This window comes from Phocoena sinus, chromosome 9 (genome assembly GCF_008692025.1).
Source record: "Phocoena sinus isolate mPhoSin1 chromosome 9, mPhoSin1.pri, whole genome shotgun sequence".
NCBI lineage: Eukaryota > Metazoa > Chordata > Mammalia > Artiodactyla > Phocoenidae > Phocoena > Phocoena sinus.
This window is the reverse complement of record NC_045771.1, coordinates 75,680,695-75,702,529: the sequence shown is the minus strand read 5'-3', so window position 1 is coordinate 75,702,529 and position 21,835 is coordinate 75,680,695. Positions and strand designations below refer to the sequence as shown.

General features: G+C 41.4%; 2 protein-coding genes across 14 annotated transcripts in view; both read left to right on the top strand.

The window, feature by feature from the left end:
* The window catches only part of FAM126A (family with sequence similarity 126 member A), a 179,816-nt gene extending 160,594 nt beyond the window's left edge, over positions 1 to 19,222 (top strand). For 10 of the 11 annotated variants that reach the window (XR_004351501.1, XR_004351502.1, XR_004351500.1 and 7 more), the window contains 4 exons: positions 5,588 to 5,715; positions 8,790 to 8,874; positions 15,204 to 15,252; positions 18,992 to 19,222. The gene's annotated coding sequence lies outside the window, so the exon portion shown is untranslated. The remainder of the gene's footprint in view (positions 1 to 5,587; positions 5,716 to 8,789; positions 8,875 to 15,203; positions 15,253 to 18,991) is intronic. The other variant, XR_004351503.1, reaches the window with a different exon arrangement.
* TOMM7 (translocase of outer mitochondrial membrane 7) lies at positions 11,200 to 19,222 on the top strand. Of its 3 annotated transcripts, none has more exons than XM_032643592.1 (3): positions 11,201 to 11,397; positions 15,204 to 15,252; positions 16,856 to 19,219. In XM_032643592.1, exons 1-3 carry the CDS (start codon positions 11,295 to 11,297, stop codon positions 16,869 to 16,871), a joined length of 168 nt encoding a protein of 55 aa, XP_032499483.1. In that variant the 5' UTR covers positions 11,201 to 11,294; the 3' UTR covers positions 16,872 to 19,219. The 3 variants fall into 3 exon arrangements, with proteins under 3 accessions (XP_032499481.1, XP_032499483.1, XP_032499482.1); XM_032643591.1 differs by having other exon boundaries at positions 11,213 to 11,397; positions 18,992 to 19,222; XM_032643590.1 differs by having other exon boundaries at positions 11,200 to 11,397; positions 15,204 to 19,219.
* Positions 19,223 to 21,835: the final 2,613 nt, after the last annotated feature.

The following is a 21,835-nucleotide window of genomic DNA, read 5'->3' as shown; positions in this document are numbered from 1 at the left end:
GAGGACTTATAATCCCAGGGCGGTCACAGCCAGCCATGGGGCAGTGGAGTCGACAGGAGGTGCTGAGGCAGTGCATGGAAGGGGCCCCTTGCCCGGCTGGGGGGCTGGGCTGCGGAGGTCTAGGGAGACCCCTAGACCCTCGCTCTGACTGATTTCACACAGCCCCGGTTCTCCCCCTGCCCGAACTTCCTACTCCACCTGGCTGCCTCTGTCTCATTGTCCTAGCCTCTCAACTGGGCATTGAAAAGAATTATTTTATTCAAGTATAGTTGACTTACAATGTTGTGTTAGTTTCTGGTCTATGGCAAAGTGATTCAGTTACACATATACATACACATTCTTTTTCATAGTCTTTTCCATTATGGTTTATCACAGGATATTGAATATAGTTCCCTGTGCTATACAGGAGGACCTTGTTGTTTGTCCCTCCTATATATAATAGTTTGCATCTGCTAATTCAGTTGGGCATTTAATGTGAGTCCTTCTCTCTCTGCCTTCTGTCCCTTGCAGATCTTACCTTTTCTTTTGACTTCTATGCTGGATGAGGCCCATGTACCTGTCTGGGGTCTCTCCTTATCTCCAGAGCCAGCCTCTGACTCACCTGCTCTCTCCAGCACCTCACTTTTGCACTTCTACAGTCTCCTTTCTTTTGACTTAATTCCACCTCATTTTTGAATTCACCCTGACTGAAGTTTCCATCCTGGTTTAAAAGGGTTGTTGGAAGAGAGAATGTGCCATGGGCATTGGGCCTCCCCGTCTGTTCTTTCTGAGTACGCCAAGAAGGCAAGGCCCCGATGGCTCTTCGTCCAGGCCATTATTCAGGGTTATGTGTGCAGCAAGCGACCTTCAGGGAAGAGGCAATGCCTCCTCCCAGACAAAGGTTTGCTACTGCTCACTATGAAAACAGTGAATCCCTCCAGGTCAGTGTTCCTCTCCCATGGCAACCCTCTGCATGTGCAGGCATCCTGGATGGGTCCTTTGTGTCATCATTGTGGGATTCGGGGGACATAGGGAACCACTGCAAACCAACACAAAGCTCTGGCTACTTCTTTTGCCACATGTAATAAAATCCTCAGTCTCTGGTCAAGAGGCTCATGCCTCTTACCAGTGTCCATGAAAGAGTAACTTGCAAGCTTAGAAATGGGGTAAAACTTTAGACCCCGCACAGTTTTTAACAAGTGTTATCTAAGCTTCTAACTCTAACCTATCATTTGATGTCACCAGGTAACCAGGTTTCTTCCTATGTCCTGAATGGTGCTGAGCACTTTTTTTTTTTCTACTATATCCTTCCCCCCACCCCCGCACCCCGCAACTACCACCATTGTTGGCCTGCTTCAGTTCTCTTCTAGGGTTAAGCTGAGTATTCTCCAATTATTTCCTGTCCTGGCATCCTGCCCCTTAAACTCAACTTTGAACATTCTCTAGGAAACCCAGTGTGAGCTGTTGCCCAGATTTCATCTGATCTGTTTACTTGTCTGCCTGCATGTCCAGGCCCTGGTGTGGCTTAGGCTGCCTAACTGGACTCTTCCACGCTTGCCCAAAGGTCCCTAAGTCATCTCTAATGCCTTGACCTGGAACTAGCAGTCACGGCAAGTAGTCCTGCCTTTCAGTTGGCTAATAATAAGAGCTGACATTTATAGAGCACCTACTACGTACCACCTGAGACTCATCCAAGAGTTTGTAGCTAGTGAGAGCTGCAAAGCTAAGGTTTGCCCCAGCAGTCTGATTCCATGTGCTATAGTGCCTCCTGCTGGGAGGAACTTTCATTCCTATGTCTTGCCCTCATTTCTAACTCTTGACCTATCTTTATTAGAAAGGAAACCATTTTGGGACTTCCCTGGTGGCACAGTGGCTAAGACTCCGTGTTCCAAATGCAGAGGCCCTGGGTTCAATCTGTGGTCAGGGAACTAGACCCCATGTACATGCCGCAACGAAGACCCCATGTGCATGCTGCAACAACGATCCTGTGTGCTGCAGCTAAGACCTGGCGCAGCAAAATGTAAGAAAGAAAGGAAATCGTTTTAAAATGCTCTTTGGTCAGTTACCTGAACAACTTGTCAACCTCCATAATCACTTTATGAAATCAATATTTTTAAATAGCAGTGTTTCTCAGGGAAGAATCTGACAATGAAATGAGAACTTAATTTATCAATAGGTCAATGAGGAAAGGTCTGCAAATCAAACCTATTATATCTTGGCTTTAATCCAGTTTTTGTATATTTTTATGAAACAATGGACAGTATGGTGTATATATGAAGTTCACTGGCCTTGAATTTTAAGAGCCTGGATCTGTTAAGTCTTGCTAGATGGCCTTCACCTCTGGGGACCTCGCGTTTTCCATTTGTAGAATGAAAACCAGAAGATCTTCAGGTTTGTGTTCAGATATGATTCTGTGTCTAACAAAGCATGTTAACTTTCCCACAATAGCAGAGCCCTTGTTCCAGGACTGTTATATTCCGCTTTTCCCTCTTTCCTTTCTTTTGTTTTTCCCTCCCTTCCCTTCCTTCCCCTTTCTTTGCTATTTGTGTTACTATCACCAAATACCATCACTCAAACTTGAAATCTCATAGCTGATTTGAATTGCCGCCTTTCCAGTCAATGTTTCGTTCAATAGGCCATTCACAACCTTACTTTCATTTCCATTCCCAGTGCCATGTTCAGTTTTATGTATTTATCACCTCTTATTTCCACATCTACTTTTTCTGCTCTGTTTTCTCTTCTCTTCCAGCCTTTGTCCATCTTTAGACATATTTTGTATATAGCTGTAACCCAGGTGCTCATAAAATTTTGCTTTATCCTTGTATCAGTTAACAACTCTTTAAGCCTGTTGCTACACGGTCTATGTAATCTGTGTTTTAAAAGGCTGCACACCTGTGTATGGCAGCACTGACAATGATTCTTCTGCTGATGAACATTGAGGTTGCTTCCAAGTCTCAAATCATGCTGCAATGAGTATTTTGGTGAGCTATTTTCCAGTTAAATTCTTTAGTTGCAAGAGACCAATTCACGTTATCGTCAGCCATTTTTTCTTTTCCCCCCTTGGCCGCGCTGCACGGTGTGTCTTGTGGGATTCCCTGACCAGGGATTGAACCCGGGCCCTCAGTAGTGAAAGCACGGAATCTTAACCACTGGACTGCCAGGGAATTCCCTATCGTCAGTCAGTCAATTGATGGACTTTTGATGATGATAGAGGGAGTGTCACAGAGAGGGAGGAAAGGCGAGGGGCCCAGGGAAAGGAATGGACTCTGTAGCCAGGTGGGCCTCTTCTGGGTGCTTCCCTCTGGGTGGGCTTCATTTTTCTCCCATTGCCCAACTTCTTCTGTTATTCAAGCCCCATGGTAGGAGAAGATGGGTCCCTTTGCTCTTTCAACATTATATCTCTATCTTACAAGAGTCTATTTTTCACTGAAGTGGAATCTCTTTGTCCCAATTCCAAATTCTGGGAGAAAGACTCCGACTGGCTCTTTTTGTGTTGGGAATCTATGCTTTGTCCAATCAGCTGGACCAGTGGTGGGTCAGACTGGATAGAGCTGCTGGCTGCTGGGGACCCATCCCTATAGGTGAGGAGTGCAGCTAGGATGATCCGTAGTGAGCTGATACCTCCCTTAATGCGTCCATCCTTTCCTTAGGGTAAATTCTGAGAAGTAGAACTCCTGGATCCCAGGGCATAACCATTTACCTGGTTAGTATCATCAGTTCAGTCCCAGTGAACAGCAGGCCATGGAAATTTAAATAAGCTGGTGTTGCCACTGGGATAATAGGCACCCACTGTGAGCAGGCTGTAGGCAGCAAGCAACTCTGCACAAGGAGCCACACATTTCCTCAGTAAAAAGGCATTGAGTCTTTCCCAGTTCTGCTCCATAGAATACTGAGGAGAAAATGTTTAGCTTGAAAAATTTAAACATAGGTGTTGGCTACATTGTCTGGTTCTTGGAGAAATTCAACATGAAGTTCCCTTTCAGGGAAAACAAGAAACAAAAATAAAACCTGCACTCTGCTTTCCAGCCCAGGTGAGCCAGTGTGGGTGTGTCTTTTGGTGCTATTCTGATTGGTGGAAGCCAATACTTTGAATATCACCCTTGAGTGAAACCCCTTTAGAATGTCTGAGTGTTAACTAAAATTGCTTCTTGATGTGTCCAACAGGATGATTTACCTGCAAAATGTACTAATACCAAGGAGTCAACCTGTTAGATGGGTTATTAAACTGTGCATTGAAGTGAGGCAGAATGGCTATTAAATGCAAATGTTTTGTTTATCATTATTACTGTGTGGCACCCCTTCTGACAGTCATTAGTGACTGGATTAGAAAACAGAAGCGCTCAGGAAATAATTTTATTTTAAATCAAAAATAATACGGGGTAAGACGCACCTTTCTTTGGCATTCAAAGAGACTAAATCTGCCACGAGATAACTCCTATTTCTTTTTCTTTTATTGAAGTATAGTTGACTTACAATGTGTTAGTTTCAGGTGTACAGTAAAGGGATTCAGCTTTATATATATATTATGTATTATATATATAATATATATATGTGTGTGTATATATATACATATATATTCTTTTTCAGATTCTTTTCCCATATAGGTTATTACAAAATATTGAGTATAGTTCTCTGTGCTATACATTGTTGTTTATCCATTCTATATATAATAGTTTGCATGTGCTAACCCCAAACCCCCACTCCATCCCTTCTCCACCCCCCTTCCCCTCGACAACCACAAATCTGTTCTTTATGTCTGTGGAGATAACTCCTATTTCTGATTGTAGGTAGAGGATTCTGATATAGGTGACAGTCATACTTGCCAAACTTTTATTTTTATAGTGGATTCAACTTAAGTAAGTCATGTTCCATTTATCAGCTTGTCTAACCCTCAAGATAATTGAAAGGTAACCAAGGCAGGTAATCCCAGTGTTGCAGATGAGAGAGCCAAAACAGGAGGGTTAAGTGACCTACTCCAAGTCAAACATTAGTGAGCAGAAGACTAGGATGAGAACTGCGTGCTCCTGATTTCCCAGCCCCTGATTTCCCACTACAGTCTTTATGGTTACATAGTTTGGTACCTAGCCCACTCTTAACCAACAAGTCAAAGTCTGAGTACACACGGTTGGACACGGTTATTAATTTTCAGGAATTTAAAGGAAATCTGAGATATTTGGCTTCATAGGGGACAAGTTAAATATTTTATTCATGAGAAGTATGACTATGCATCTATAAAGAAGGAAGCTATTGATGTACTAATCTGAAATAATTGCTAAGAAATATTCGTAATACTTTTTATTTTGACATATTTTAAGACTTCCAAGAAGTTCCAAAAATTGTACAGAGAGTTCCCGTGGGTCAGGAACTCTCTCTTCCCCCAGCTTCCCCCAGTGATAAGATATACATAACCATAATCCATTGTTAAAACCAGAAAGTTGAGATGGGTACAATACCATTAATTTAAGTAAATACTTTATTTGGGTTTCTAAGAAATATTTTAAAATAAAGAAAGAAGGTGAGATAGTGTATATTATGCATCCTATTTGTATATTTTTAAAGGGGTGAGGAGGATGTGTGAGTTTGTGTTTATTTGTTTCCATATGCGTAGAATATCTCTGGAAGGATGTATATGAAACTAGAGACACTGGGTTGCCTCCAAGGAGAAGATCTGAGCAGCAGAGTGTAAAAGAAATAGAATTATGCTCTTTTGTACCAATCCATCTATTTTTTAAAAAGGTAATGAGAAATCTTTTTATGTGTTCATATAAAATAATCTTTAAATTACATTTTTAAGGTAAGTAAATCTGACTGTATTCCATTTGCAAAACATATGCATAGATATCTTTGGAAGAATATATAGGAAATTGGTAACATTGATTTGCTTCCAGGGATAAAAATGGGCAGCAGGGGACAGAAGCAGAGGGAGACCTTTCACTGAGTACCTTTTGTACCTTTTAAATTTACACGATGTGAATTTATTTCCTTTTCAACAAAATTAAGAAAACTGAAAAAATTAAACCCTAAAAATAAATTGCTTTTACCTTGTAATTTTTTTTTTCCTCTAAAATATTCAGTAGCTTTCTAGCTACTCTCTGGCTAAAATCCAAATTTCTTAACATGACATTTACGTTCTTTTTATAACTTGGTCTCATTATTTCCTGCCTGGAGCTTCTGTTCCACCTAAATCGTTTTATTACTTTCTCTTTCCAAATCCTGCACCTTCTGGCATTTCTTTATTCTTGTCTCCTTCTTCCTCAGCCATCAGAAACTAGCTCAGGCTCAGTTCTGTGACGTTCCCCCCCGAACAATCTCCAGCCCTCTGTGGCTTGTCTCTCATCCAGATTTCTGTAACAGTATACTGTCTGCCCTACACATTTGGCTCTTATCCCATACTCTCTTGTCTTTCAAGGGTATGTGTACTCTGTCCCCAAATAAGATTCCCAAATCCTTGTGGGCAGGAGCTGAGAAGGACAGTTTTCTGAAACTCCCTTTTCCTGGCAGAACCCTACACTTGGTAGATGTCCCAGTGATGCTTTTTGGCTAATCTCTTCTTTGCAGAAATTTATTCCATGCATATGCTCGCTTGATATGCTTAAGAATCCCAAGCTGTATCATGGCGCTAAGAAATTATCTATCCACCCAAACACCCTAGCAGAAAAAAAAGAGGACAAAGTAAGAGTTAAAAACTCAAGAAAGCACATGGTGTTTGAATACTGATATATTTTTAATATACCATTTCTGGAAAACCAGATGCATGCTGAATTTTTTTCCTCTTTTTCATTTTGGTGCATATATTTGGCTGCATTTTGGAAAATAGGCCCTGTTTTCCTGGTAACCATGGTGAATTAACTAGTTTTTCTGATATATTATCAATTAGTTCTTGCAGTTCTTGTTTTGGGGAAATGGCAGAGTTGGATTCAAAGGTTGACAAGTCTGCTGTCAGATCCACGTGACTTCTAACTCTGTTCTTTTTTTCTGCGGTACGCGGGCCTCTCACTGTGTGGCCTCTCCTGTTGCGGAGCACGGGCTCCGGATGCGCAGGCTCAGTGGCCATGGCTCACGGGCCCAGCCGCTCTGCGGCACGTGGGATCTTCCCGGACCGCGGCACGACCCCGTGTCCCCCTGCATTGGCAGGCGGACTCTCAACCACTGCGCCACCAGGGAAGCCCTGTGTTCTTTTCTTTATAGCAATGGATATATGTCAGGCTCCCTCCGTGGCACAGCACTGTTTTCAGATTTAATGGGCACAAAGTATAAACTCTCTTCCTTGGGGAGCTTACATTCTGTCGCAGGTTGTATTAGTCTTTGTGCACTCTGTAGCTCTGTATGTAGTAGGTGCAGCCAGTTCCTGGAAGGCTGTTGATAGGTAGCCTTAGAACTAGAGAAAAAACCTCTGAAAAAGGTTGATCTTTGAAACAGAAACCAGTAAGAACGAAGATGCAAACAACAAACAATAATAGAAATAGCTTACCTTTGCCTAAGTCTTTTAGTTAGGCCCCATATTTCAAGCATATTATCTCTTCAACTTTACAGTAATTGACTGAGGTGGATATTATTGTTATCTTCTTTTGCAGATGAGAAAAGAGACTCAGAGAGGTTAAATAACTTGACCATGATCACACAGCTAAGTGACAAAGCCAGGATTCAAATGCAGAGCTTCTGCCCCTGGGTCCCTGTGTTTAACCTTGATGTGATGTTATTGTTTTTCCAAAGATTAGTCACATGGACAAGTAACTTATTAATATACTTGTCTTACTCTCTCTAACTAGATCACAGAGTCTCTAAGTAGAAGACTGTACCTCATTTTCTTATGGGTCTCCACACATAATTATCCATAGCACAAGGAGCTGGACATTGTCAGTACTCAATACTCCAGAATGAGTGAATGCATAAAAACAATTATGGCTTATAAATGTTGTGTTAATAAGACCATGATGTTCAGATTCAAAATTCAACAAACCAACTACACACCAAGCAGTGTGAGAGGTGCAAAGAACATGAAGTTTTGGAGGACTGGAGATGATGTCCATGAAGGGCCTGGCACAGGGATGTGCCCAATACATGGTACTTTTATTAATACATTAACACGATCTAATTTTCCTTACACACAACCCTGTTAGGTAGTATATTAGTCTGCTCAGACTGCCATAACACAACACCACAGACTGGGTGGCTTAAACAACCAAAGTTTGTTTTCTCACACTTCTAGAGGCTCAAAGTCCTAGATCAAGGTGCTCTCTTCTCACTGTGTCCTCACATGGCCTCTGTGTGCACGAGGGTGTCTCTTTCTTTTCTTATAAGAACAGGCCCTATCAGATTAGGGTCCATTCTTAAGACTTCATTTGATCTTAATTACCTCCTTAAAGGCCCTTTCTCCAAATCCCTCCACAGGGGGTTGAGGCTTCAACATATGAACTGGGGGGAGGGGGACAGAATTCAGTCCATAACAAGTAGTTATTCCCTTTCCATTTTACAGATGTGGAAATAGACATTTAAAGGAGTGGTTCCTGTTTTACTGTGAAGCCTGGCTGTGCTGTCAGAAATGTCTATCACCCATATTTCTGTAGGTTTCTTTCCTCTTAGCAACTTAAAGCGTTCAACCATCTAACCCTCTCTAGAGGTTTTTTCCCTAAGAAGACAGAGTTAGTATTATCTTTTCTCTGGATGTTGCTGGTGAAATCCTGACAGTTGATTTTTTCCCCTGAGTTTTTCACCTTCATGCCTTCACTTCTCTTCTGTTATTTTATAATTAGCTGAGACCATGGGGGTTATAATGTAATTGATTAATTCCACTTTCTTCTATGTTACAGAACAGGAACCATGGCAAGGCCAGGCTTACCAACTCTGGAATAAGGCTGGGGAATGGAAGGCTGTTCAGCCTACAGCAAACCCCAGGTGGGACTATCTTATTGCGCTGTCACCAGAAAGCATGTGTGACTTCCCTGGTGGTTCAGTGGTTAGGACTTCTCGCTTCCACTGCAGGGGGCATGGGTTTGATCCCTGATCGGGGAACTAAGATCCCAGAAGCCCCACGGCAAGGCCAAAAAACAAACAAAAACAAAACAAAACAAAAAGCCTCAGAAAGCATGTTATTCTTTACCTGAGGGCTTTAATATCATTATAACTCAATATTCTCGACTTCACTGTTTCTGCCTACTTGTACCTTCTGCCGCTTCATGCCTTCTATTCTCTCTATCTTACCAGCTTTGGTCAAATTGTTATTTCTATCTTGAGTTCAAAACTCATTTAGGGAGAGTCTGGTTGGTTCAGCCAGTCAGCATCCCTTTGGGTCACTGGCCAGCATTTGGTCTAGTCGTATGTGTTGCTTCAGTACAATGGAAAGAATTCTTTTATCTATCACAGCATGAGGAAAATATTTTTGAGAATATACAATTTCTTTTCTTCTGGTCCTGTGTTTACTTCTCTTCTATCACGCAGTCTAGTGTCATGGTTAACATTCAAGCTCTGGAGTAAAAGCGTCTGGGTTTAGACACTACTTCCACCACTTACCAATTCTATGAACTTGGACAAATTTACTTCACTTCCCTGTGCCTCAGTTTTCTCAAAATGAGATTGTTAATACAGTCCCCATCTCACAGAGTTGAGAGGATTCAACGAGTTAAGGCATGTGAGCAAGCACAGTGCATGCATATAGTAAGCACCCAGTAAGTATTACTTGTTTCTAATTGGTTGTCTGAGTGTAGTTGCCCTCTTGGAAGGAGAATGTCAGTTCTTTTGCCAAGAATATCTCTAATCATAAATTTACAAATAAGCATTTTAGATACCTGTTCTGTGGCTGATTAAGTAGCATAATTAACCAAGGCTGTTAGTTCCTGATGACATTCATTCAACAATTCCACAAGTGTTACATATACAGTAACTTTTGTATTGAAACACTTAACACAGGCCGAGTAGACAGGTTGTTATTATCATGATGATGAGCTAAGCACAGGAATATCCAGAAAGCTAGGGGAAATTTTTATGTGCCATTGGGCACCTTAAGAATTTAAAAGACGGAGCACTTCTGGTTTGGAACTGCTCGATTTAAACAAATTTTTGCTCAAATAAACTAAAAAAAAAAAAAAAGAATTTAAAAGAAAATATGATGTATCTTGAGGGTGAACCAGGAAAGGCATCAAGGTCAAAGCCTTAGAAATCTCTTACAGCCTTAGAAATCAAGAAGCCCTCGCGGGCTTCCCTGGTGGCGCAGTGGTTGGGAGCCCGCCTGCCGATGCAGGGGACATGGGTTCGTGCCCCGGTCCGGGAGGATCCCGCATGCCGTGGAGCGGCTGGGCCCGCGAGCTATGGCCGCTGAGCCTGCGCCCCGCAACGGGAGAGGCCCCAACAATGAGAGGCCCGCATACCGCAAAAAAAAAAAAAAAGAAGTCCTCGACCTGGGGTCAAAAACTCAAACACCAACTGCGGCCAGGCAGTTACTGAATCAGAAGTTGGGAACTTCAATGGTAAACCAAAGCCCAGGCCCCACCCCCAAACTAATGATAATTTGTAGGAGTTGGTACCCAGCAGCAGTAGGTCCAGCAAGGAGTAAGCCTTTACAACGCCTCACTGATTCTATTGTGCAGCCAGGGGTGAGAACCACTGCAATTCTAAACCAACGAGGGCAATGAGATTTGCCAACTTCTCTGAAAAAGTCCAGATTTGCATGGGAACTTTCCCAAACTTTAAAATGGCAAGTAATTTAAAATGTAAAAACTAAATAAATAAAAAAAACAAACACCCTGGGAGTCAAAGAAAACATGGATAGGGGCTCTGTTGGGCGTCGGTTTGTAACCTTCCTTGCAGTTCAACCTTCAGCTTGAAGAAGCAAACTGATACAGAGATAAGTTAAATAACTTGGCCAAGATTAAACGGCGAGTCAGAATAACTGAGTTGGGACTAAAACCCGGTCCTTTTGAATTTAATGTTCCTTCTATGTTAGGTAAAGAACACTTGGAGATACACTTTAAAAAATGGGTAAGACTGTGGGCAGAGAGAGGGCGTTCCGGGCAGAAGGAATCCCAAGACCAGTGCCCGCAGGAATCCCGCAATCAGCGAAACTGGGCGATTCCTAAATAGACGAAAGCGAACTTGGGCCTTTGAACGAGGAGAATGAACCACGCCTGCGCCTTCCACAGGCGGGGCCGCGGAGAGGCAGGTGGAAAGGTGACGAATTACGACCTCCGCTGGCGACGTTCACGTCTCCTGCCGTAAAGGCTGTGTGTGTGGCGCATGCGCGTCTCCTTTCTTTTTCGGATTCCTGACGCGGTTGCTGCGGTTGCTGTAGTTTCCCTAAGTGTGTTGCCCGGGCCGTCGCCATGGTGAAGCTGAGCAAAGAGGCCAAGCAGAGGCTGCAGCAGCTTTTCAAGGGAGGCCAGTTTGCCATCCGTTGGGGCTTTATTCCTCTCGTGATTTACCTGGGTCAGTATGAGAAGAATCTGGGAGGAGTCGGGAGGGAAGCGGGTGCGGAGGCCGAGACTCCATTTTTGGTTTGGGGCGGGAGAGAGAAACGCGACCACGCCGCGCGTGCCGTTTGAGGCTGTCTTGTCGAGTGGGGTCGGTCTGAGTTCGAGTTCTTGTTCTGCCCTTTACTTTTTTTTTTTCTTGGGGGGGGGGTCTTTAACATGTCACGTAATGTCTCCCGTCCTGTTTTTACATCTGTAAACTAGAGGTGACCTACTTTTCTGACAGAGTTAGGACGACCTGACGTATGTGAAAACGACGAATTCACTCTTTGGCACTGGGTAGGTTTTCAGGGCGTTAATCCTCACCTTTCCAGGTGGGCCTAAGTGGAAAGAGACCGGTGAACCTCGTGGGTATGCCATTGCTTTGATGCATGATTAAGACAATAGTTGTTGGTTGCCTCTGCGTTCTCACCAGGAGTAACAGGTTTACTGGTGAGGAAACCGAGGCGTAGAAAAGTTCTGTTCCTTGCTGAAGGCCACACAGCTGTCACGTGGGGGAGTTATGAACTCAAGCATTGGGGCATCAAGGCCCATACTCTTCACCACTATGCTGTAGTGCAAAGATTTGTAAGTGCTCAGGCAAATATTTTCACCTAGGGCTGCACATTGGTAATTTATCCTGTTTCTAGCCTTGGATAGTCTTTTAATTTTAATCTGCCCTATTCAGGCAGTATTGTGGAAAGGAAAGAGTCTCAGCTCTGTCAGTTTGACATCTTCTAAAACCCAGGTTCATATTTCAGAATCCTGTGATTTTAACTAGGTGCTGCTTCTTGTTTTTCTTGGCTTTTTTTTTTTTGGTGTAAGATAAAGTACATTCACTCAGTCTTGACAGAGTGTTTGACTGTGCTGGACATTCTCTAGGTAGCTTTGGCTCCCATTTCCCCATGAGTTGCAAGGCAACTGATAACTTGGAGATACTTCAGTATGCAGGACTTAAACAGATCCTTTTCCGCCCTTATTTCTAAAATATTTTTTCTAATATTCTCCAATTGGAGAGTTTTAATAAATCTTTTTTAAAAAAAGATTTATTATTTATTTATTTAATTTATTTTTGGCTGCGTTGGGTCATAGTTGCGGCCTGTGGGATCTTTTGTTGCGGTGCGCAGGCTTCTCTCTAGTTGTGGCGTGCAGGTTTTCTCTTCTCTAGTTGTGGTGCGCAGGCTCCCAGGGCACATGGGCTCTGTAGGCGCGTGGGTTCCAGAGTGTGTGGGCTCTGTAATTTGAGGCCAGCCAGCTCAGTAGTTGTGGCACTCGGGCTTAGTTGCCCTGTGGCATGTGGGATCTTAGTTCCCTGACCAGGGATTGAATCGCGTCCTCTTCATTGTAGGGTGGATTCTTTACCAGCGGACTGCCGGGGGAGTCCCTCCCTGATTTTGAACGCATTTTTAAAAGAAGCATTACTTTGCCAGATTTTAGTGACTTTGTATAGGTATCAAAGGTTAGGGCAAGTAATTGGGACACCCTGCTCTTACAGGCTGTTATTCCCCTCTTTCTTCCAGACTCATCCCCACCTCAGCTTTCACTTAATGGTAGAACGGCCCAGTTTGGCTAGTCAAGCACTGGGAGGAACTCTTCTTTTAGCTAAGGAAGGTATGGGGGCTTTGATGCTTCCCCGTCTTTGTGCCATCTCCTTTTTCCATTGTGTATATCGGGTTCGGTTTTAGTCTGCTCTTGCTTTCTTTGTCCCTGTGGTTTCTTTGTCGCTCTGTAAGTCTTCGTGTACCTTTCCCTCCTCCCCTTTTTGAAATTGCTTTTCTACTGCCAGAAAGCTGTAGCTTGTTCTGACATCTGTGTAGCTGGTTGTTACAATCTGTGTATCAGGGGTTTTGGTTGGAAGAGTAGGTAATGCTTTCCTTTTCCACCTCATTTTCTTTTCTGTGCACACCAGCTATATTCTCTTTACTAGGACTACCATTATGGTGATTTTTGGTACCCTAGTGTCCAACTCAGGTGGAGATTGATGTTAAGGCTATCTTTTTGTGCTTCTTCCTTGTTAATCATTGTCTTTTTCCTTATACTGTATCTAAACTTAATTTCATGTCTAACCTACTTCCCATGCTTTACTTCTCCACCTTAGCTCTCACTAAAAGCTGCAACTGCAGGTTGAATTTCTTGTGTAATTTAGGTTCAAACATACCTTTTAGGGCTTCAGGGAGTATAGTGGGAATATAGTGCTATAAAATCGGACAGATAGTGACATGATGATAAAGAATGTGTTTGGACAGTTACCAACAAAAGGATTTTAATGAATTACCTGTTGGAAGACAATTCTCCATAGTATCTTGAATTTCTACAAATCTGGTGAGCAGAGGCAGTGACCACCCTTTGTTCCATATCTTTAAGGATGTTGGTAGGGTGAACAGCCTTGGAAAATAGTTCCAGGGCAAAGGGGAGACATACTCACTGCCCATTATGAAAGATTCTGGTTCCCCAATCTCAGGGTTCATCTCCTAAATGGTAATACTCTGACTGTAGCTGTTGCTGGGAGTAATGAAGTGTCCTTGTTTCTTTCCTCTTTTTTTTCTTAATAACTAAACTTTCTCCCTTAACATTTTTTTTTTTTTTTTTTTTTTTTTTTTTTTGCGGTACGCGGGCCTCTCACTGTTGTGGCCTCTCCCGCCGCAGAGCACAGGCTCCGGACACACAGGCCCAGCGGCCATGGCTCACGGGCCCAGCCGCTCCGCGGCATGTGGGATCCTCCCGGACCGGGGCACGAACCCGCGTCCCCCGCACCGGCAGGCGGACTCCCAACCACTGCGCCACCAGGGAAGCCCCCTTAACATTTTTTTAAAAAAATTTTATTTACTTACTTTTGGCTGTGTTGAGTCTTCGTTGCTGCGTGCGGGCTTTCTCTAGTTGTGGGAAGCGGGGGCTACACTCTTTGTTGCGGTGCACAGGCTTCTCATTGCCGTGGCTTCTCTTGTTGTGGCTCACGGGCTTAGTTGCTCCGCGGCATGTCGCATCTTCCAGGACCAGGGATCGAAACCGTGTCCCCTGCGTTGGCAGGCAGATTCCTAACCACTGCGCCACCAGGGAAATCCTGTCGTTTCTGACTTGGAATCTTGTATCTTCTACCAGCATCTGTGAAACTGGTGGGCCAGTTTGTTGTCTTGAAAATGGGGTAAAATTTCATACTCCACAGTTCTCAATGCCAAGTCTAATTTTAATCAGTTATTTCAGCAAATTAGTATATATGTTGTCTAGTTAATTGATATATTTTAAAAGGTAAAAGTTTTATTTAATCGTAATTGTAATGAGTGTTGATTTAATTAAAAATAACTTGAAATTTTTTCCCCCTCTTTCTATCACCAATCTTTGGCTGCTTTATGAAAAGAGTGGTTCATAGGGGATAAAATAAGATATCTTCAATTGTTTCTTTAAAAAAGTATAGTTTAAAAAAAATCCCTGTGCTCTTTGTAGTTCATCCACTGTGATTTGGTTGTTGTGATATCTTTTTTGTGGGTAATGACTAATAATGAAAGAGTGTGTGCTAAGGGTTGCTGTGCTAATTGTGTGTATTATAGGAATAAGGTAGTTTGTCTTCCCTACTGATTAGTTCTGCACATAATCACATACTCTAGTGAAAATTCAAGACTGTTCTGTTGCGCAGGTAAATCTAGGTAATTCTGGTAGATCTGGATATCATTCTAGCTACCCTAGATTGATTTAAAAAGAAAAAGTCTTGATTGTAAATTTTTTGTCTGCTAGGGTTTTAATTAGTTTTTATTCTCTTTCTCTTTCTTCCCTCCCCATCTCCCTCAGGATTTAAGAGGGGTGCAGATCCTGGAATGCCTGAACCAACTGTTTTGAGGTACTGCTCTTACAAATAAGCATTGCAGGGCAAATATTCATACATTAGTATTAAGTCATGGCAAGCAAAAGAGAAATAGTGGTACGTATTGTAGCAGAGCTTTATCAGTCAGGTGTAGTTTTGGGCTGTTGGAAAACTGCAGCAGTTTGCAGACCAGTCTAACTTATGTTATCAGATAACTGCTTTCTCTCCCCTTCCTAATTTTTATTGGGTTGGCCAAAAAGTTCGTTCGAGTTTTTTGTAAGAATGGATAAAGCCAGATGAACTTTTTGGCTAGCCCGGTATATACTGCGTTGGTGTTACAACCATAATGAAGCATATTTTAAAAGGAAAAGAACTAACTTATCCTACCACTTTAAAAGCTGAACTGTTTTTAATACCTGTATTCCTGTCTTATCCTTACTCAGATAAATACGGCCTTTTATGTCATTCTAACAAGAGTACAGAGAATTTTGCTTTTTTCACCCAATGTTAGAGTTGATAGCCCATATATTTTCTAGTTGTTGATCACTTAGGTTTTTCAGTTTTTTAGTATTTCAAATAACAATATAACAAACATTTTTACGTGCATAGGTTTTGATTTATTTCCTTATCAAAGTGTATGAACATTTGTGACTCTGAAAATGCATTGTCAAATTCCTTTCTCTGAAACAACCTTGTAGTTGTTGGATAAGCACTTGTGAAAACTTCCACACACACAACACACACAGATATACGGAGTATATATATTCATATACTCAGACGTATGTGTGTGTGTATGTATATACTTGTGAAAGCCATATGTATGCGTGTGTGTGTGTATATGTGTATGTGTGAAGGCAGAATCTGGAACAGGCAGGATTGCTCTGTAGAAAGGACTGGCACTTTGATGACTAGGACCCCTGCACAGGTGCTGTGGGATTTCAGCTTTACCCTCTGTCTTAAGACATTTATTGATTGTCCTAGCAGACTTTTCACTGGCTATTCTAGGTCTTCAGCTTCTTCAGACTTCTAATCTAAGCCACTCTTTTCTAGAATGAGCAGAAATAATAATAGTCATGTTACTAACAGTCATTTACAGTGTGTCAGCCACTGTTTTAAGTGCTTTATGTGCAGTATCTCTAATTGTCACTTCAGTCCTTCAGAGCCGATCACACAGTCAGTAGGTGGTAGAGTATGTCTGTCTCCAAGGCTTACGCACTTTCCACTGGGTCATGTGGCCTCCCTAGGTAATATGACCTGTTACTTAGCACAGTGCCATCTGATATGAATTTCCTCCATCTTCTCTGACTTGCCGGTCTCTCCTTTCTCAAAGCCAGGGTTTTTCCTTCTTAAGGGTTATTGCCATGTGTGCCCTCTTTGTGTCCATTTGTGCTGTTACTCTCTTTTCCCTGATACAGTTCTTCAGTAAATGGTCTTCACTCACTGCTTCCTTTCTTCACTTTTCTCTTTCTTTAACCTTTTATGGTAGAGCTTCTTAAAACTGCTTTCAAAGGTCCCCACCAAGCTCCTTTTTTTGGCCTTTACTCTTTGAACTATCAGTTTTCTTTTTTATGAAATGGGGTTTCAGGTAATGTATCTGCTACTGAGTAGCCGATAGACCTCAGACCAGTTATTTCCTTAGGGAAACAGTACCTTAGGAAACATTATCAGAGATGGAACTACCTGGTCAAGCTGTGTGAACATTTTCCAAGCCCTGAAAGTTACCATCAAATACTTCTTCCCAAGAGGCCATTAACCTTTTTAAGATAAGTTTTCTCTTTTATAAGTTGGGCATACTATCTACTTTATAAGATTGCGATGAGGATTGAATAAGAATATTGTGTGTAAAGTATTAACGGTGCTTGACAAGTAATGTTTGAGCAGTAAACTGTTAATAATAATTTTTAATCTTTTCGATGTCACCTCATTTACCCCACTTTTTTCTCCTGTGAGAACTATGCTCTAGCTACATGACACTGCATGCTAATCCCAGAATAAACTGTATTTTTTCATGCCTTTGTATGCTTATTCTCCCTCAGCCTGGAATGCTTCTTCCATTCAGTTTTCACTTGTCTAGAAAAGCCCAATCTCAAATGTCACCTCTTCCCTAAATCTTTTCCCCCTTCTCCTAACTGAAATTGCACCATTTTTTGTGTTCCTATAGTATTCTTTTGTGTCTGTCATTCTTTGCTTTGTATTATGCTTGTTGCTTATTTGCATTCTATGTTGTCCTGCAAGTACCTAAATTAGCTGCCAACTACTTTGGCAACACTTTTTAAATGTTGAATTAACTTAATTAAATGATCCTAACCTCTTGGTGGTCTTGGAACAGGAACTGATACAGCATTTCCTCCTGTACAGTTTTTAGACTAGACCTGCATCCTGAGAAATAGTGTTTTTTGAGCCCCAGGTGATCCAGGATCCAGAGGTGGTGCTAGATGTACCCTTTTGTTGTACTGGCTTCAGTTATCCCACCAAGAGTTGACCCTTGAAAGTTGCAGACTGGATGAAGCAGCCACCCCCCTGCTTTTTGTTTCTTCACATTACTGTCATCTCAGTGCTCTTGTCATTGCTGGTGCTGATGATCATTCTTTTCTGTCATTAGGGACATTTTCTGATTTCTTTCCAGGGATATTTGTGATTTAGGAAGGGATTGAGGAATGCTGTTAAGAGTTATCCTGTTACAGAATTTCATATACTATGCTGCTTGCACTGGAGAGACTTGACTAAGTGGTCTTCCTGGGTTACCTGGTCTGTACCCTGAAAGGAATAGACTTGTATCTGCCAGGCTTTTCAGTAATGTAAATGTTTTATTAATATAAAACTTATTTAGCAATATAAAGTTTATTGTTTATATCTAAATTTACATATATCACACTTGTGGAGATAATATGGTTCATGATTTACTGGTCTGTTTCCCTTGTTAAGTTGTTAGATTCCTTGGGATTAGGTCCCCATTTGTCTTAGTGTCCTCCTCTTTCACTCAGGATGGTGCATTGTATGTGGTTGGTTGATATGAATGCCTTATTTAAAATGCAGAATTTAATGAATAAGGGACAATATCTTAGTAAAACATTATTTAGGCAAAATATATGAATACTAAGTAACTGAGAGAATGATTGTTCCCATTATCTTTATAAAGCCAAGGAAGATTTTCTTTTCTCTTTATCTTATTAGATGCTCATTACCAGTGAGGAAGAGACTTCGATAAATGAATAATTTGTTTTCATAGCTTAACTGTATGCAAAAATACTTGGGGTTTATTGTGAGATTTTAATACACTTTTGAAAACTGGGAATAGATGCATGTTGGTTTGTTTTATATGCAGAGGGAAAATAATTTCTAAAAATTAACAATGCTCAGATTGTCATTTTGTAATGCAATTTTATTTAAGTTGACATACTACTAGAAACTACATTTTTAATCAACAGGACTTAGAAGTAAAACACCTCTTGTCTCTTTCCTGGATCTAATAATGATACAGCTTTATTTTCTGGGTTCATCAGTCCTTCATATCAATATTTTGATTGACCTCAATTTATGTTTTCCTTTTTGTTTATAATAGGTAACTACAATAAAAAGTAATAAAACTATGTTTCTTTAAATAGGTCTCTATGTTTGTTTTTTTTTGCCCAATGAGATTGATCCTTCTGCTAACTGAATTTGATAGATGAGTAAACACAAACATAAATGTATAAAATCTTCTAATTCTTAAGCTATGTTTAAGAAGTTTTTACTTTGGGGTTTAATTTATTTTTCCTCTTCACAAACATTTTAGCTTACTTTGGGGATAAAGGACTATTTGGTCATCTGGTTTTGGAAGCAATCAATGCAGAGGAACAACATGGAAGGTGTGCACTCTGGCTGGGATAAGAGATGGGACATCGTTCAGACGTTCACCAGTTGGATGGCACAGGGCTCTTCTCAGATGCGTCTGTGGCAGAGTGGAACCTCTACTGACTTATTTATGATAGACTGTATTAAAATAAATGTTTTTTTAACAATGTTATGCCTTGAGTCCTTCTTGAATTGAACATGATAGGACTGTTAGGTAAAAATTTAGCCTTTTGGTACTTTTTCAAAACAGGGAATCTATGTATGTGCCTAGATGCTACTTTAAAAAAATAAGAAAATTTCCAAGTTAATTCCTGTCCATTCACTTAACAAATGGATTCCAGTTTCCCTTTGCTGTGAATTAATAACTCCTTCTGAGATGTTCTGAAGTAGTAAAAGTAGAGACAGCTCTCTGTGACAAACTGAGTCCTTACTTCCTGTACTGCACTGGAGTAACAGTCTCATTAAAAGAAATAGAGTTCTTTGGCTGTGTTGGTAGGGAATGGGCGTGGCATTGGCGAGTTGTGTGTATGATTTGTGAGTTAAACGTGAGTCTAAGATTTCCCTCAGTACTGTTAGGAAGCTAGAGGTGGCTGGGCAAGAGCCCATAGTGAGCTACACAGAATAGTAACCCTACCTATTTTCTGATAGAAGAAAAGGCATTTAATGGAACTAGTTTTCAGTTCCGCATCCTGGTTTCCTGGGACCTTTATCTGTATTTGAAGGCCCCCCCCCTTTAAACTTAGTTTTTTTTGTAATTCTAACAAAATAGATCTATTTAGTTAGTTTTGGGAATTGTAATTAATTATAGGAAGGTAGGCCTGAAACAAGGTATGACACGGTTTGGGAGGTGCCCATTGGATTGAATGTTTCTAACATCCAGTGTTAGAGAATGATCATGAATGTAATCTCTGGTAACTGGAGCTATCATTCCAGAAATACCTTATTTCTAATGTAAAACCGTCCTAGCTATTTAAGACTATTTCCTCAAGTTTTGTTACCTTTGCTTAGGAGACAAGGAGACAAGACTATTGTGGAGGCTTATTGCATAAGGGGGTTTTAAAGTGGAATTCTGGAGAGCTAACTGCAGGGAAACCATTTTTGGTATGCACTTAATGTAATTGCTTTAACATTTCCGTGAATTGGTACAGGTATGATTTTGCTAAAAGCTCTGAGTAGCTTTTAAATCCCCGTAGAATTGTTTTAAGATCGTGGCCTTTTTCCCCCACGCCCTCATCCTTTCTACTAAACGTGTTGTCAGTGAATTTTTGTTTAGTTAGTATTTTGGTGCACATTTTTCTTTTTCATTTAGGGTTTCCAGAAATTGAAATAAAGCTATGGCAAGTGTCCACTTTGATAAAATACTAACATGGATAGGAAATGTAACTTTTTTTTTCTTTCAGGAGCTAACTTGTAGCTGTTTATAAAACCCCAGAACATTTTAAAGGAAGAAATCTAGAATTAAGTGGAAAGGGACCAGTTCCTTTTTCTCACATCTGAGGAAGCTGAGGAACAGAGTTTAAGCATTTGTTCAAGGCATAGGATAAGAGCTGAGACTAGTACCATTTTAATGTCTGTATCTCTGAAGGTTTGTGAAATGTTTATAACTAAGCTCCTACATTGTATTGAATTTTAGATTTCAGGGCAGTGCAATCCAGTTTAGCAAGCATTGGTCTCTGTTCTGTGCTAGGTACTAGAGAGTCCTTACAAATAAGATTATTTCTGACCTTGATTTTGCTTAGGCAAACACTGAGCTGATAGGACCTGATTTGAATCCTGGCCCTGCCACTTAGTTCCTACTACCCTTGGTAAAGAAGTCACTTACTCTATAGACTTGAGTTTCTTCCACAAAATAGGAATAATATTTGCCCCAATGTGTTATTCACTAAACCAGTGGCTGTCATAGCTGATCCCAGACTAGCATCACCTAGAAGCTTGTTAACAATGCATGTGTTGAGGTCTTCTTGAATCAGAAACTGGGGATGAGCCCCAATGGTCTGTGTGTGTGATTTAATTACTTCAACCATTGTTTCGAATTAAACTTGTTGTTTTGAGTTAGTTGTAGAGTTGAATGCAGTGTAAGAACCCATACAGAAAGATCCCTGTAAACTTTACCTAGTCTCCTCCAATGGTAACATCTTGTAAGTCTGTATACAATATCAGGATATTGACCTTGATACAGTCAGAACTTTTCCATCACCTCAAGGATCCCTCAGGTTGCCCTTTTAATAGCCAACCTTCCTCCCTCACACCCCATCCCTGTCCCTAACCCCTGGCAACTAGTAATCTGTTGTCCATCTATGATTTTCTCATTTCAAGAAAGTTATATAGGGCTTCCCTCGTGGCACAGCGGTTGAGAGTCCGCCTGCCGATGTAGGGGACGCGGTTTCGATCCCTTGTCTGGGAGGATCCTGCATGCCACGGAAAAGCTGGGCCCGTGTGCCACAGCTGCTGAGCCTGTGCTCTGGAGCCCAGGAGACACGACTGCTGAAGTCCGCGTGCCTGGGGCCCATGCTCCGCAACGGGAGAGGCCACCGCAATGAGAGGCCCGCACACCGCAACGAGGAGTGGACCCCGCTCAACACAACTAGAGAGGGCCGGTGCGCAGCAGAAAAAAACCCAACACAGCCAAAAATAAATTAATTTTTAAAAAGTTATATAAATGGAATCATACAGGGAGTAACCTTTTGGGAGGTTGTGTGTTTATCCAGTTTATTCCTTTTTATTGCTGAGTAGTCCATGGTATGGATGTACTTAGAGGACATTTGAGTTGTTCCCAGTTTTTAGC

Bases quoted from the DNA above. Each gene is read 5' to 3' on its own strand.
- TOMM7 (XM_032643590.1), top strand. From the start codon at position 11,295: ATGGTGAAGCTGAGCAAAGAGGCCAAGCAGAGGCTGCAGCAGCTTTTC. The intron at 11,398-15,203 runs GTCAGTATGAGA...CATCTCCCTCAG, and splicing joins TCCTCTCGTGATTTACCTGG to GATTTAAGAGGGGTGCAGAT.